The sequence below is a fragment of the Oreochromis niloticus genome, unplaced genomic scaffold (genome assembly GCF_001858045.2).
Source record: "Oreochromis niloticus isolate F11D_XX unplaced genomic scaffold, O_niloticus_UMD_NMBU tig00002664_pilon, whole genome shotgun sequence".
Classification (NCBI taxonomy): Eukaryota; Metazoa; Chordata; class Actinopteri; order Cichliformes; family Cichlidae; genus Oreochromis; species Oreochromis niloticus.
In genome coordinates, this window is record NW_020327696.1 from 26,425 (window position 1) to 42,603 (window position 16,179).

Sequence of the window (16,179 nt, forward strand, 5' to 3'; positions counted from 1 at the left end):
ACCAAGGCGCAAAATAACTGCCCATGAACTGAGAAAAGTCAAGCGTGCAGCTGCCAAGATGCCACTTGCCACCAGTTTGGCCATATTTCAGAGCTGCAACATCACTGGAGTGCCCAAAAGCACAAGGTGTGCAATACTCAGAGACATGGCCAAGGTAAGAAAGGCTGAAAGACGACCACCACTGAACAAGACACACAAGCTGAAACGTCAAGACTGGGCCAAGAAATATCTCAAGACTGATTTTTCTAAGGTTTTATGGACTGATGAAATGAGAGTGAGTCTTGATGGGCCAGATGGATGGGCCCGTGGCTGGATTGGTAAAGGGCAGAGAGCTCCAGTCCGACTCAGACGCCTTCAAGGTGGAGGTGGAGTACTGGTTTGGGCTGGTATCATCAAAGATGAGCTTGTGGGGCCTTTTCGGGTTGAGGATGGAGTCAAGCTCAACTCCCAGTCCTACTGCCAGTTTCTGGAAGACACCTTCTTCAAGCAGTGGTACAGGAAGAAGTCTGTATCCTTCAAGAAAAACATGATTTTCATGCAGGACAATGCTCCATCACACGCGTCCAAGTACTCCACAGCGTGGCTGGCAAGAAAGGGTATAAAAGAAGAAAAACTAATGACATGGCCTCCTTGTTCACCTGATCTGAACCCCATTGAGAACCTGTGGTCCATCATCAAATGTGAGATTTACAAGGAGGGAAAACAGTACACCTCTCTGAACAGTGTCTGGGAGGCTGTGGTTGCTGCTGCACGCAATGTTGATGGTGAACAGATCAAAACACTGACAGAATCCATGGATGGCAGGCTTTTGAGTGTCCTTGCAAAGAAAGGTGGCTATATTGGTCGCTGATTTGTTTTTGTTTTGTTTTTGAATGTCAGAAATGTATATTTGTGAATGTGGAGATGTTATATTGGTTTCACTGGTAAAAATAAATAATTGAAATGGGTATATATTTGTTTTTTGCTAAGTTGCCTAATAATTATGCACAGTAATAGTCACCTGCACACACAGATATCCCCCTAAAATAGCTAAAACTAAAAACAAACTAAAAACTACTTCCAAAAACATTCAGCTTTGCTATTACTGAGTTTTTTGGGTTCATTGAGAACATGGTTGTTGTTCAATAATAAAATTATTCCTCAAAAATACAACTTGCCTAATAATTCTGCACTCCCTGTAGTGGTACTGACGGGGACAGCATGTGGAGACAAACCAGCCTGAAAGGGAAAACGTTTGACTGGGTCAGTTTGTAGAGACACTCTGAGTCTATCTGAACCTCTGGGCCTATCAGGGGCTGAGACTGATCTGAGTAATAAGTGCTGTTGTAGACGATAAAGAGCTGGACTTACCTGAGAAGCAGCAGACACACAGCAGGATCCTCTCCATGATGCTGCTGCTCTGGATTCTGTGTGTCAGCAGATTCACTCACTGATCTCTGTTTGCTGCTTAGACTCATTTACACACATTTAAAGCTGCTTCATCACTTCAGTGGAAATGCTGATGTATGCAAAACCTCACTGTGTGCTCTCCCTGCACAGCTGTGAGCTCACATCTTATCTTCCACAGTAAAGTCTGCTCACAGCACTGCTCACTGTCTCCATCCAGCACACAGTGAGAGCATGAGGGAGTGAGCAGGTGTGGTCCTGGTACTCCTGTCATGTTGTTGATCAGAGTCCAGTGCAGCACTTTGTTTCACTTTATTTGGACTCGGCTTCAGTTTTTCATCTGGCTCTGAACATCGTGTCATAACTTACATTTGCCTTCAAAAGTGTGGCAGCCGTCTATAACCTGCTCAAAACACACAGCTGCTGTGTGTCCTATCACACACACACATTTACACACAGTGTGTGTCACCACCAGCTGATGTTCTAAAAATCACATACTCATCCTAAACTCTGTGTGAATGTCCATCAGCACCACTACCATCTGACCGTGGCTCAGAGCCTTCAACACAGGATGTGACATCATCAACAGTGATGACGGGCTCCACAGTAAATATGAGTGAACATGAACAGCTGGGAGCTCAGCTCACTATAAACAGATCAGCTCATGCAGCAGTGACGTGTGCTGAAGGTCAAATCAGTGAATCCTCAGAGGAACAGCAGCTTTCACACATGGACAAAGAGTTTGTGCAACAAGCACAATAGTTACAGATGAGTTTACAGATTTTGTGCTGCTTCATGAATCAAAATGACAGTAAGAATATTTAAACTAGTGACCTGATGCTGTCACATCACAGCCACACAGCACTCTGACTCTCCACTGGGGAACTCTGTGCTACAAACAACATGAAATGGTTGATAAACAGCAGCTCAGCTGGATGGTGGTTTCTCTCTTCTAAGCTTCACATGGAGGAAAATGAATGTGAAGCTTCATCTGTCAGTCTAACCAAATCTCATCATTTCCATTGCTGACCTCAGAGCTTTATCAGCTCTCTGTCCTTGAAGCAACACTTTCATTTGCTTCATCAAACACAGATGTCGCCCATGTTTGAATGTTTTGCTGTTCAGCAGCTGAATGTCTTTATGAACTGTGAGTACTGAGATCTGTCCCACTCACCCAGCCCAGGCTTCCATTTATGTCCTCGTTTACACAGATGTCTTTCAGGTGTTTCAGTGCTCTTTCCATGGAGACACGGAGAAACAGGTGAGAGGAAGCAGAATGAAAGAGAAATACATGATCAGGGTGGATGCAGGAGCAAAACGCAGGACTTTCAAACCAACAGGAATTTCAGGAATCAATGTGTTATTTTATTAGGTGGCAATATGTCCTAGTGCAGTCAGACGGGAAAAGCCAGGGCCAAAGGTGAGGCACATCAAGCACATAATAATAATTTTGTGTTAATCTTAGATGAGTAGTTTTATGGACAAAAACCACCAGGACATCCAATGTCACCTTAGTGCTGGGTATTCCCTGGCCCCATCTCTATATACAGGTGTATAATTATTCTTTCTTTTCTTTCCCCACAGATTAGGTGTGTTTTATACCTTTTAGTTTGTTTCTTTTGTGTTCCTTTTTCATATTTTTGTTTGCATGTACTATAAATTTGGAAAAGTACAAAATAAAGTTAAAAAAAATAAATAAATAAATACAATTTTTGTCATGTGTTAGAACATTAGATATATTGGAGCGTGTATAATGGTTCATGTGGTAACTGTTCTTAGCGTGCATCCTTTTTTGAACTGGTTTTTATAGGAAATTACCCGACACTGCTAATTCTACAACTACTGCTACCAATAATACTCATGTTAATAAAAAGTAAAATATCAGTAAAACATACATTAACAGCTCCAGTAATACAGAGTTCTGTCATGCTCATGAGTATCGGTGATTGGCTGCTCTTCCTTTCAGGGTGGTGGCTGCCTCGGGCGGTGTTTCTGGGGCTGGTACCTGTGAATCATTCTTTAGCTGTCCTGTTACCCTGACACAGAGAATAATGAGAAGTAAACTCGTGATGTCCACACAGTGAAGTTTCTGCTAAATGAAGTCATGTAGTGATCCTGCTGAGCTGCTCTCTTCTCTCACTTCTTCAGATTCTCTTGACACGCACCGAGCTTTTACACATGATACAAAGATATTTCATATGCTGAACAGAGTTTATTGAAACAGAGACAATCATCAGAATACAGTGAGACAGAGCTAATCAAACAGATTGATTGTAGGATCAATGATCATTGTTGGAGTCAAAGATCTGAGATCACAGTGGGTGAACATCATTTCAGAAAGGAAAGAAAAACAATCAAACTGGTTAAACAGGAACACCATAGACTCTTTGGTTTCTGCCCAGTGAGCATTCCCAGCTCTGTTACTAAAACGAACTGAAGGTCAGGTACAGCGTATTACCTTTGTTCCCACTGTTGAGGTTTTTTTGTCTAATGAAGACCCTGGGATATCTGTACTGCTCCACAGCTGCTGTGTTGACGATCACAGAGACCGCCCGAATGGGAAGACCGGAGTCTTTCTTGTACCACAGGTACACGTAACTTCCTCCTGCCCCCTTGCTTAGATCAGTAGTTACCCTTGTTAAGCCCATATACCGAAACCACTTCTTCTCTATATCATCAGTGGAGATCTTCAGATCTGTGATGGCTCTTTGAGAGTTAGTGGTCTGACGGTACCAGATGAAGACAAAGGATCCTCCTGCACCTCTGTTGGTATCTTCATCCACTCTGATGTAGCCGTTCTGGAAGTAGTCAGCATCTCCATCATAGTCAGCATTGGCAGTGATGTCACAGATGTAGGTTGGTCTCTCCCTCTTCACCCACAGGTAGATCCATTTTCCTCTAGCTTTCCGGTTCAGATCACAGGCCAGTCTCTCCCATCCAAATGCAAACATCTGGGCTTCCTCTCTTGCTTCTATAGAGACAAGAAGGTTCACAATGGGAACATCGTACTCTGAGTTACCTCTGTAGTACCACAGGTAGATGTAGTCTCCGCTTGTTCCGGCATTGAGGTTCTTGTTAATCTTCTGGTAACCTGCAGTGATCAGACCCCTGCTCATGCCATGATTGAATGTAAGCTGAATCCTGGTGATTGGTGAGCTGCTGCCTTTTTTGTACCAAAGGTAGATGTATTTCCTTCAGCTCCTTTGTTCAGATCAACATCGATTTTGATGAAACCTTGACTGCTAAGATACGTCTCTTCAGCTTCATCCAGAGACACCTGGAGCTCGGTGATGTACTGGACCACTGATTGTTCCTGCATCAAAGTTAAAAGATTAATAATAAACAGAAAGATTTAAAATCTGTTTTAAAAGTTTGAAATCAGGAAGGTGCATGGTAGCTGAAACTGCTGCAGCATTACTACTTTGTCTACATTTACAGTTTTTTCTGAGATATAATAAAATGACATGATTTTGCTACTAAACGGATCGTTAGTGGTTTTTTTTTAAATGTATAGCTAATTAAACTTGAATTGTTCTGAATGTTTTTGTACTTTATGCTAAAAAGTAAGTTTGACCCCACGTGATGAAATAAATGTGTGAAAAACTGAAAAGCAGCAGAGAGCACATTTTCACACAGACTGGACACAAAAGAGAATATGAAGCATCACCAGAGTGAAGGGAGGTCCGATCAGCAGCAGCAGATAAACCTTCAGCAGAGTCTTCATAGTCTCCATCTCTTCCTCCTTAAACCACAAACACATTAAGGTACCTGTGAATTGAACTACTGATAAAGATTTTATGCTCTCTGCCTCCCCAAAAAACTTGCCTGGGAATGCACTGTACAACATGCTGGACCGAGAAATGATTTTTAATTGATTACCTCAAGATGGGTAAAAAAGGGTCATTTTTTGCCAAATTTAAAGGAACATAAAGAGCAAACAGAGACTCTGTGTGAGCAGTTGTATACTTACGTGTGTATAGACGGCGTTTGGCTGGCTGAAAGCTGCTGATCGTTCTTTATACACACAACAGCATCAGCACAATTGTGAAATCACCTCTGACGTGCAGTTTCAGCCCTCCTCCTTTCCTGCTTCTCTGCATTCACATGATGATCAACTGAGCTAAACATGAACTTCAAAAAATAATCTGTTGTATATTAATGAATAAAAACACATTTGAGCACTGTGTGGACTGTCAGTAGCTACATGGGGATTAAATATATCATTGAAAAATGAAGGTGAAGTTTGATTTCTCAGAGATATTAATCTGAAATGTTTTTGTTTTTGGTTTTTATCTGAATATCTGTAAAAGTACCTGTTTTCACTGCCAATGCTGACTATGATGGAGATGCTCAGTACTTCTACTTCCAGTGTTTATCTCCTTCAGCAGTGGCACACTTAAGTTTCCTGTTTTCACAGTGCAGCCTCTGTGGTTTAGGATGTCTTGTATGCCCAACCACACCCCCGTGTGTTGTTGCTGGACAGGTGGGACTCTATGCTACTTTTATGGTCCGTCTTAGCTTCTTTCAGATCGGGTTGAGCAGACCTGTACAGAACTCAGTCGCCCGACCTGAAGGCAGCATCCCGGGCTTTGAGAAGTGTGCGGATCTGGCTGGTCATCCAGGGTTTCTGGTTTGAGAATCACATAATATCAATAATTCAAAATAAATTTCATTATAATCCTTTGCCTTCAGTCCCACTAACTGATACAAATGGCCGTTCAAGCAAGGACACACAAGGTCATTCAGGATCTAAATGTTTAAGTTTGAACAGAAAGCCCAGGACCAGCACAGAGGGACTCTGCTGCAGACCCATGTACAGCTACACGTGTAAAGCGGGTGCTTATCACTGCCTTTGGTTCCTGCTGAAGGCCAAGCTTAACAGACCAAAGGTTTAAACATCTGTGTGTCTGAAATAGACCAGTTTTGGTGGTGCTGAGGTTGATACAGACTGAAGACTCTCCACATTGGAACTCTGTATTATAGCTCTGAACTCTATGAACCAGGCAATATGCAGACTGGGGGCCGGCATCCGCCTAGCTCAAGATCAATCCATGTCTGAATGTGAAAGAAGGCACTCCATCGTACCTTAATAATCATACCATACACATTTTATGGCAGGATATACAATATAAAGTCTGCTGCTTGGTATAGCTATATCCATCACTATGTCCAGCTGGTTACCATCACCAGTTTGTCCTTCTGTATCTGGAAGTCTCACAGGATCCCAGTGCAATCATTCTGCCTGCTAGCATCTTGCACCCTGCTGTTATGTGCTGGATTGTCTCAGGGGCATCTTTACACATCCTGCACCTGCGGTCTTACCTGGTGTGATAGACCCCAGCCTCCATGGATCTTGTGCTCAGAGCTTGTTCCTGTGCTGCCATGATTAGTGCCTCTGTGCTGTCTTTCACAGCTGCCACATTACTACTAAATCCATGAAGCAAGTTTAAACAAAAGGACTGGTTTTAAGATTTGTGTCTGATCAGTTTTTTAAGACTACATTTAGCCTCCATCTAGTTTGAACCCAGCACCTGCCCACCAGTCCAGGTCAATTTGGATTCTTTTTAGGTTCCTGAAGGGAAAGTGACAAGTTTGGTATGAAGGAGGGAAAGTTTGATATTATTTTTAATGATTTGATTTGTATTTATAACTGGTATCAAATTGTTGCTTCCTGCAGTGGGAAGAGCCACGGACGATATTATCGGGAGTTGCAATTCCTCTCCAGGACTGTGTGTCAGGTCATGATGGTGAGCAGACCAAGGTTGCATTACTGCCCAGTAGTGATGTTCAAAACACCTTGAGGTGCACTGTTTAAATAAAACTGAACTAAATTGAAACACTGTAACATTTAAAGGTTTTGAAAAAATCTGACATCATCTTCACAAGTAGAATGGGAGGCAGAGCCTTCAGTTTTCATTTTACTTTACAAATTGATCTTCATGCATTCAGCTTCTACTGGGATCTTTGTGATGGACATGATGGAAGCAGGTGAGGAACTCTGAGATGATGACATTTCTTGACCTGTGTCGTTGTCATCTCAGCAGCTGTTTGGTGGAGTCAGGAAGTGAATGATGAGTTTTAATAAAACCTCTCAACATTTAAAAAAACGAGTTGTGTTCAGATTAAACTCATTTCTTCAGAGGACACAGCAACATCAGAGTTTAACTCATCCAGATCTTTAATGTTGTAAAGAAAGAGAAACTCCTGGTGGACTTTCAGGTTCCAGCTGTTTACACACTGACTGCTGTGAAATGTGTACAATGTTCAGAGTTTTAAAGAAATAAATGGCTTCACAGAGAATTAACTTGACATCTGCTGAGAAACTGTAACTGTTGGATGCTGTGAGGAAAACTGCTGAGCATGTGTGAGAGTGTCATGTTTAACAGCTTTTCAGAGAGTCACTGCCTTCACTTTCAGAGTTTCCTCATGTTCTGCTTCATCAGCACTTCTTCACAGCTTCTGACTTCAAAATGATGGGTCATGAACAAGTGTTGAAATGATTCTTACTAATGAAAGATATTTTTAATAGCAGCAGCAGCTCTTTCACTTCCTTTTACTTCTCTTTTGAGAAACTGCCTCATGAAAACCAAACTGTGTTGTAATCTCTTGTAATCTGTATCTCTTTTAAATCACAGAAAAACAAAACCTCTTTAATTATTTTACGTATAGTTGGTCTTGTTTCTTTCTTTCTTACTGTGTAAGAATATTCAACACTGCTATCAATGCATTTTTCAAAAAAGGTCTCTCTGCGCAAAATGGGCCTAAAAACATAAACAGCTGTGGGATACTGTTTGTCCGTGATTTGAACCGGGGGAACAAACTGTGGCAGGATGAGTGTTGTGTCAAGTTTGGTGTCACTGACAAAGTGTGTTCCCCGTGCGTCGTGAGCATTCGCTGGGCATGGAGCGCAAATTCAGTTTACTCCGCCTCCATTACAGACGATTAGACGTGGCAGTAGTGATGTTTTAGTTTTGTGAAAAAGTGAAAAATGAGTGTCGTTACATTACCATTCAGTTTTAGGGTGACAATAGAAAATTATATATTTATTGTTCTCACGTGGTATCGGACGGGATTATTTTAACAAACGAATGACATTTTGCCTGATAATTATTTTTATCCTCCTGTAACTTCCCTGTACAGAGAGCTAAAACCTCCAAAGTTTCAGGATTAGTTGGTCGTTCTAAGAAGTGTTTGTGAACTAAAAATCAAAAATGGGGAATACTGTTTGTCTGTGATTTGGAGAGCCCAGCGTGTGCTCCTGACGCAGGGCAAACCAATTATTTTGGGGACACCTACCTTGGCACGACAGCTGTTGTGCAGGTGAAGCTGAAGACAATATATGAAGGCAAGATTGCGTAAGGTTGCAGGTCCAGATGGCGTCAGCTCCAGGCTCCTGAGGTGCTGCGCAGATGAACTGTGTAGTATCCTATGATATGTGTTCAACCTGAGCCTGTCACTGGGGAAAGTACCACAGCTGTGGAAGACCTCCTGTGTGGTACCGGTACCAAAGACCTCCCATCCCAAGGACCTCAGCAGCTACAGGTCGGTAGCCCTGACATCGCATCTGATGAAGACCCTCGAGAGGTTGGTTCTAAACCATCTGCGCCCCCTGGTGAGGTCTTCATTGGATCCGCTGCAGTTTGCTTACCAGCCTGGCATCGGGTGGAGGACGCCATCATCTACCTCCTGCACAGAGCTCTGACTCACCTGGAGAAGCCTGGAAGCACTGTGAGGATCATGTTCTTTGATTTCTCCAGTGCTTTCAACACCATCCAGCCACGACTTCTGAGAGACAAGCTGGAGCTATCAGGAGTGGACCACCATATGTCCCAGTGGATACTGGACTACCTCACAGAACGTCCACAGTATGTGAGGTCACAGGGCTGTGTCTCTGACACGCTGGTCTGCAGTACAGGGGCCCCACAGGGAACTGTGCTGGCACCGTTCCTCTTCACCCTCTACACTGCAGACTTCTCCATCAACTCCCCACGCTGCCACCTACAGAAGCTCTCTGACGACTCTGCCATAGTCGGCCTCATCACAGGTGAGGACGACTCAGAGTACAGACAGTGGACTCTGGACTTTGTGGACTGGTGTCAGCAGAACCACCTGCTGATCAACGCCGGGAAAACCAAGGAGTACCAACTCCTTGGTTTTCCCGGTGTTTTCCGGAGACGCAGACCCACCACACTGACACCGGTGAACATCCAGGGAGTGGACATTGAGATAGTGGACTCTTATAGGTACCTGGGTGTTCACCTGAATAATAAACTGGATTGGAGCCACAACACTGATGCTCTTTACAGGAGGGGTCAGAGCAGACTCTACCTGCTGAGGCGGCTGAGGTCATTTGGAGTACAGGGAGCGCTTTTAAAGACCTTCTATGACTCTGTGGTGGCATCTGTCATTTTTTACAGTGTGGTATGCTGGAGCAGCAGTTTATCGGCAGCTGAGAGGAAGAGGTTGGATAAACTCATCAGGAAGGCCACCTCTGTTCTGGGATGCACCCTGGACCCAGTGCAGGTGGTGGGAGACAGAAGGACTCTGGCCAAAATAACATCTCTGATGGACAGAGTCTCCCACCCCATGCATGGAAATGTTGCTGAACTGCAGAGCTGCTTCAGTGACAGACTGCTGCATCCTAGATGCATGAAGGAGCGTTTCCGCAGGTCCTTCCTCCCTGCAGCTGTCAGACTGTACAATCAGAACTGCTCCCAACAAACATAGATGTTTACATCTGCGCTGTAACAACTTTTACTGTTATAACTGCACATTCCTTTTCTCAGCTTATATATACACTATACATGTCTACTTTTTAATGCACAGGTACAATACACAATCTGCACTTTTCTAATTATTCTAAATATTCTTAACTATTTAAACATCTTTCAGTATCCTGCTCTGTTTGCACACGATCTGTACTCTAACTTTAACAACTGTACTGTCATCTGCTTTGGTAACTATTGTCCATGATGTAAATATGTAAAAATTGTGTTTCTGTTCTGTGTCTTGTTCTGTTTGAATCACATTCATTACCAGGCCTCTGGAGAACTTCAAGACATGTTGAGAAGGTAAGTTATCCATTTAAATCAGCTGTGATGGATCAAGGACACATCTAAAACCTGCAGGGATACCGGCCCTGGTGGACTGGGATTGGGGACCCCTGCTCTACACCATATGGGTTTAGAACTGAAGAAGCTTCTCAGATGAGAGGTGATACGTCTTCATAAAGCTTAAAGAAGTCCATGTGCTTTCTTTCCAAGCTCCTTAGACTATGATTGTGGTTATACTTTGTAATATAGATTTCATTGATCCATCATTACATTTACATATCCAGTTGTATGTACCCTATATGCATTATCACAGCAGAGCTCAGTATTTACTCCACATGTCAGTACTTCCAAATGAGCTGTTAATCAGAGCTTTGTGTGATCTGCCTTTTGGTGAAGCAATGGTCCAGAAAGGGCAAAAAAGAGTGAACCATTAAGGCCAATTACCACAATGAGGTAGCTGATGATCTGGCAAGTGAAGGGCTGAGCTGGTCTTAAGTACACCCACATGATTGCTGCTAATGATCTGCAGGTGAGCAGGGATAGACACACAAAAACTGGAACTCTGGTCAGAGGTTGGACTTAGGCCGGATCATGACACAAACAGTGAATTCTTCCTAACTATAACTCATTAAACAAATACAAGTACAAATGTGTAGAAGATACAGACTTCCTTCTAAACTAAACATGACATTTTTGGAATCACTTGAATTATGGGTTACTCTGGTTCCACAGAAGAGGGGCCTGAAAAATGAAGGCTCTGCCTCCCATTCAACAAGTAAGCCTGCAGTGTGAGAGCAAAGTGCTCTATTAGGGTGATATGGTACTACAAGGTCATTAAGATAAGATGGGGCCTGATTATTTAAGACCTTGTATGTGAGGAGCAGGATTTTGAATTCAATTCTGGATTTAACAGGAAGCCAATGAAGGGAAGCCAAAACAAGAGAAATATGCTCTCTCTTCCTAGTCCCTGTCAGGACTCTTGCTGCAGCATTTTGGATTAACTGAAGGCTTTTCAGTGAGTTTTTAGGACATCCTGATAATAATAAATTACAGTAGTCCAGCCTGGAAGTAATGACATTTCTTGACCTGTGTCGTTGTCATCTCAGCAGCTGTTTGGTGGAGTCAGGAAGTGAATGATGAGTTTTAACAAAACCTCTCAACATTTAAAGAAACGAGTTGTGTTCAGATTAAACTCATTTCTTCAGAGGACACAGCAACATCAGAGTTTAACTCATACAGATTTTTAATGTTGTAAAGAAAAAGAAACTCCTGGTGGACTTTCAGGTTCCAGCTGTTTACACACTGACTGCTGTGAAATGTGTACAGTGTTCAGAGTTTTAAAGAAATAAATGGCTTCACAGAGAATTAACTTGACATCTGCTGAGAAACTGTAACTGTTGGATGCTGTGAGGAAAACTGCTGAGCATGTGTGAGAGTGTCATGTTTAACGGCCTTTCAGAGAAACAGTAAACCACCTCTGCCCAGCATCCTGCTCGCGAATCTCCAGTCTCTTGACAACAAACTTGACGAGCTCGGATTAAACCCCAACAAGACATCAGGGACTGCTGTGTTCTGGCCTTCACAGAGACATGGCTGGAGCCCAACGTCCCCGACTGCGCCATCACGCCGGATGGATTCACTGTTTACCGGAGAGACCGAACGAAGGACTAAGGCAAGAAAAGGGGAGGAGGGGTGTGCTTTATGGTTAACTCTATGGTTAACACTTCTAAACAACAGAGGCTGACCCAAGTGCCTCAGAGCCAGGCACGCTCACATCACAGCTCTCTAAATAAGTTTCAAAATAAGAGCTGAAAGCTGTGTTTGCTTGTGTTAGCTTATTATTGTGGAGACTAACATTCAGTGATCATGTGTTCAGACTCATAATGATTACTCTCATAAATCCTGATCTTTGTATTTACTGTGTGTTGGATCAATAACTGAGATTCATTGTATCACACAGCTGTGCTGCTGCTGCTGCTGCTGGGAACTGTGATGTCAGCACATCTGGAACAATCCGAGGTATCTGCTACCAGACTGAGCAGGACGTGAGACCTGTGGACTGTTTAAAGCTGTCCCTCCACAGGTCACTCAGACCTGATCCACACCTCAGTGAGATTCTCTGACTTCCTCAGTAGAGACAGAAACCATTCAGATCTGGGACGATCAGCTGACTGATGATGTCACACAGACTGTGTTTTTCAGGAACAGTGATTCTGATGTGAGCCTGCTAGCTGACAGCAGACCTGATGAAACCACATGTTCACATCTGTGAGGACAGACTGGACTCTTTGACTGCACCTTGGTTCTCCTCAGAGGTCTGTACAGGAGCATGTCCACCCCCACTGAAGATCTCAGTCACTGTGAAACATAGAAACCTGCTTGTGTGGCCTCTGCCTCACATGTAGATACAGCTACAGGTTTCTCTGTCAGTCAGACTGAAACAGTGTCCTGATGCTGCATCATTCAGCTCTGTGCCCCAGTCAGCATCACTGTGTCTACCAGTGTCAGTGTTTCTTTTCCTGTAACACTCAGCACAGGCTCAGCTGGTATCCAGTGTTGGACTTTCAGCTGCTGTGATAGATCCTCTAACATAGATCAGCTCTGCTACATGTTGTTAGATAAGTGCAGCTGCCTGTCATGTCCTGATGTTTCTCTGGGTCAGCAGCTTCTCCATCAGAGGTTCACATGGAGCTGATCCAGTATCTCCAGTAACTGTGTTCTGTGCCTCACTGGTTCATCCTTCTGTCTGTGTGACGTCAGTCAGATGTTAAACTCTGTAATCTTCACTGTGTCACAGAGTTCAGTGAGTCCCGTTATTCACAGGATCAATCAGATCATCAGAGAACAGCTGATCAGCAATCAGTGGTGCCAACAGCACCTCCTGTGGTGAGAGGATGCAATAATGCAATGTAGCATTTTTACACTGAACACTTCCAGTCATGGAAACTGTCTGTTGGATCTGTGTGACGTTGCTTTCTTGTGTTGCTTTCTTGGTTAGAGTTCCTCACAAATGTCCAGATTATTCTTCTAATGAGGCGTCGACCATGTTTTCAGTTCTTTGGAAGAAAACATCGCCCTTTGCCATCCTTACTTTTCTTTGACTTCTTCAAATGCAGCTGAACTCCAGCTGGTATTTTATTGGACTTTGCAGCTGTTTCTGGTCATCAGTTCATTCCTGCAAACCTCTGAACCTGAACAACAATGATGCTGCATTGCTGGCTGATCCCAAAAGGTTGATTCTGTTCATCTGGACATTTTCAGAAACGTTTGCTCACTGATCAGGTGACTTCTTCAGTCTCAGCTGACTGCAGCTTTACAACCTTACAAACAGCACATTTGCACAATGACTGAAACCAGCAGCAGCAGCACCTGATATATATGATACTAATATAATACATATACATATATAATCCATACTAATGATGAAGGAACTGAGCTCACAGTCCATTGTTCATTCAGTGAACTACTCAGTTTATTTTGGGCCTCAGAAATGCTCACTCTGTTTGTACATCACTGATTGTCAGCAATAGACTCATTCTGCTGTGGACAGGAACACATGTGACATCACTTCCTGTTTGTTTGTGACTGAAGAAGTTTACAAGGAATCATTTAGAAGAGTTTCAAACATCAACTGATTGAATCCATGAATCTGAAAACGTGTTTGTGAGTGAAAGAGACAGACATGTACAGACTGAACTATCTGTTCAACAGTCAGAGTGTTTCTCTAACAGGAGACACTCTTTACACTCCACTCAGCACAGGGACACTGAGGCACCACGACCCACCCAAAACCCAGGATAAAGAGTTTGAGTGAATGTGGTGTTGAAGGTGTGGAGGTGGATCAGAGTGTCAGAGGAGACTCTGTAGAAGGACAGAGTGCCCGCAGGACAGTCCACATACACTGCTGCTCTGTTAGAGACAGAGGAGGAGGAGGAGGAGGAGATGGATGTTTGTCTCTTATTGTGCCAGACAGAATCAGGACCATTATAATCACAGTACAGACTCCAGGACTGATCATTGTCTCCAAACAAACAGTCACTGCGTCCTTTCCTTCTGATGCTTCTGTAACTCACTGATATAAAAACGTCTCCTCTCCACTCGACCTCCCAGTAACAGCGACCAGTCAGACCATTTCTACACAGCAGCTGAGGACAAAGATCAAATCTGTGTGGATGATCAGGATATGACTGAACCTCCTCCACATGTGTCACCTTCCTGTTGTTGTCAGACAGTTGGAGGTTTGTGTTCACTGTGTTTGTGTCGATTGTGAGTTGACAGGAATCTGATGGAGAGAACAAACACAATCCAGCTGCAGTTATTGATCCATCATCTGTTCATTGATTGACACTTTGATGATGACTCCTGACATGATGAAGATGGTTGAATGTGTGCTGCTTTGTTTTCATGAATCCCATTAAAAACACACTTACACTTCCTCAGACCTGGTCTCAACCATCGGACTCCAGCAGGCTCCACCCTGAAAGGAGGAGGGGGGTCAGAGCAGCACAGTCAGCATGCACACATGGACATTACATGGCTCTCATACACACACTGTTACACACTGAGGACGGCTCAAAGCTCGGCTCCACTGTTTTATTCAAAGAAATCTACATTTATTTATCAGCACATTTAAAAACAGCTTGAGCCAAAGTGCTGCACAGAGTAGAGATAAAATAGGAAACATACACAGTAATTACTATAAAGACTCGTCAGAATTGAAAGCTACAGAGTACAAATGTGTTTCCAACCGGGTTTTAAAAATGTCGAGTGTTGGTGACGACCTGATGTGAAGGCGACTGTTCCAGAGTTTGGCTGCAGCGATCGATAAAGCTCACCTCTGTTTTTACGTCTAGTTCTGGTCAGAAGCTTCTTATCTGCAGACCTGAGGGCTCTGCTTGGATTATTTTTGTTAAAGAGAGATAAGATGGAGCCAATCCATTCAGAGACTTAAAGACAAACAACAAGATCTGGAAGTGGATTCTACGACGTACTGGTAACCAGTGGAAAAAGCTGGTGATGGGTCGTCTAGCACAGAGCCACTGCTGGAGCCAGACAATTCTACTACAACAGCAAAAAGCACCAAGCAGAGCTCTTCGATCTCATGCACGAAATCAAACTATGATCTCGAGATCACAGTTTGAGAGAGAACTGTGATCTCAGTCGCTCTCGTCTGCTCCCTCGTAACACTGCTCTTTATGAGGTTACATGAATATGCATAAGTTCATTAACATATGACGTCTTACACAGGTATGAACAAAGAGTACTAGTCTGTGCATACAGTAGTGTAGGTATGTGTGTGTGTGTGTGTGATCCAGATGTGACCCTGTGACCCCAGAGCTGGTGCTAAGAGTCCAGCGGTCCCCCTAACAAAGGGCTCTTATACTTAACCAGACACAGAGTAGGTGTCCTCCTGTACCAGGGGTCTGCAACCTTTAACACCCAAAGAGCCATTTGGACGCGATTTCCACGCAAAAGAAAACTCTGGGAGCCAAAAATACTTTTTGACATCTAAAATGAAGATAACACTGTATATATTGTTTTTTACCTTTGTGTGAACAACTAAGGTGTGTTGCTTATGAAATCTATGAAGTGCTACAGAGAAAATTACATTTTATTTATGTAATTAACACATTTTGAACTCTTAAAGAAATATAACAAAAGCAAAGACACCCAGCTGAACTAAAATGATCCACCAAACAAAAACTGTTGTGAGCCGCCACCCTTATATCACCTTTGGGCT

The 16,179-nt window shown here is 43.3% G+C and overlaps 1 protein-coding gene across 5 annotated transcripts; it reads right to left on the minus strand.

The window, feature by feature from the left end:
- Positions 1 to 3,717: 3,717 nt before the first annotated feature.
- LOC109201001 (uncharacterized) lies at positions 3,718 to 14,675 on the minus strand. 5 transcript variants are annotated; one of them, XM_019356577.2, is made up of 5 exons: positions 8,683 to 8,803; positions 5,700 to 6,013; positions 5,441 to 5,506; positions 5,054 to 5,128; positions 3,718 to 4,357 (listed from the first exon to the last, which is right to left on the minus strand). In XM_019356577.2, exons 3-5 carry the CDS (start codon positions 5,484 to 5,486, stop codon positions 3,810 to 3,812), a joined length of 669 nt encoding a protein of 222 aa, XP_019212122.1. In that variant the 5' UTR covers positions 5,487 to 5,506; positions 5,700 to 6,013; positions 8,683 to 8,803; the 3' UTR covers positions 3,718 to 3,809. The 5 variants fall into 5 exon arrangements, 1 of the variants encoding a protein (XP_019212122.1); XR_003217856.1 differs by lacking the exons at positions 3,718 to 4,357; positions 5,441 to 5,506; positions 5,700 to 6,013; positions 8,683 to 8,803 and adding exons at positions 4,411 to 4,699; positions 14,642 to 14,675; XR_003217857.1 differs by lacking the exons at positions 3,718 to 4,357; positions 5,441 to 5,506; positions 5,700 to 6,013; positions 8,683 to 8,803 and adding exons at positions 4,411 to 4,699; positions 14,513 to 14,557.
- Between the last annotated feature and the right edge of the window lie 1,504 nt (positions 14,676 to 16,179).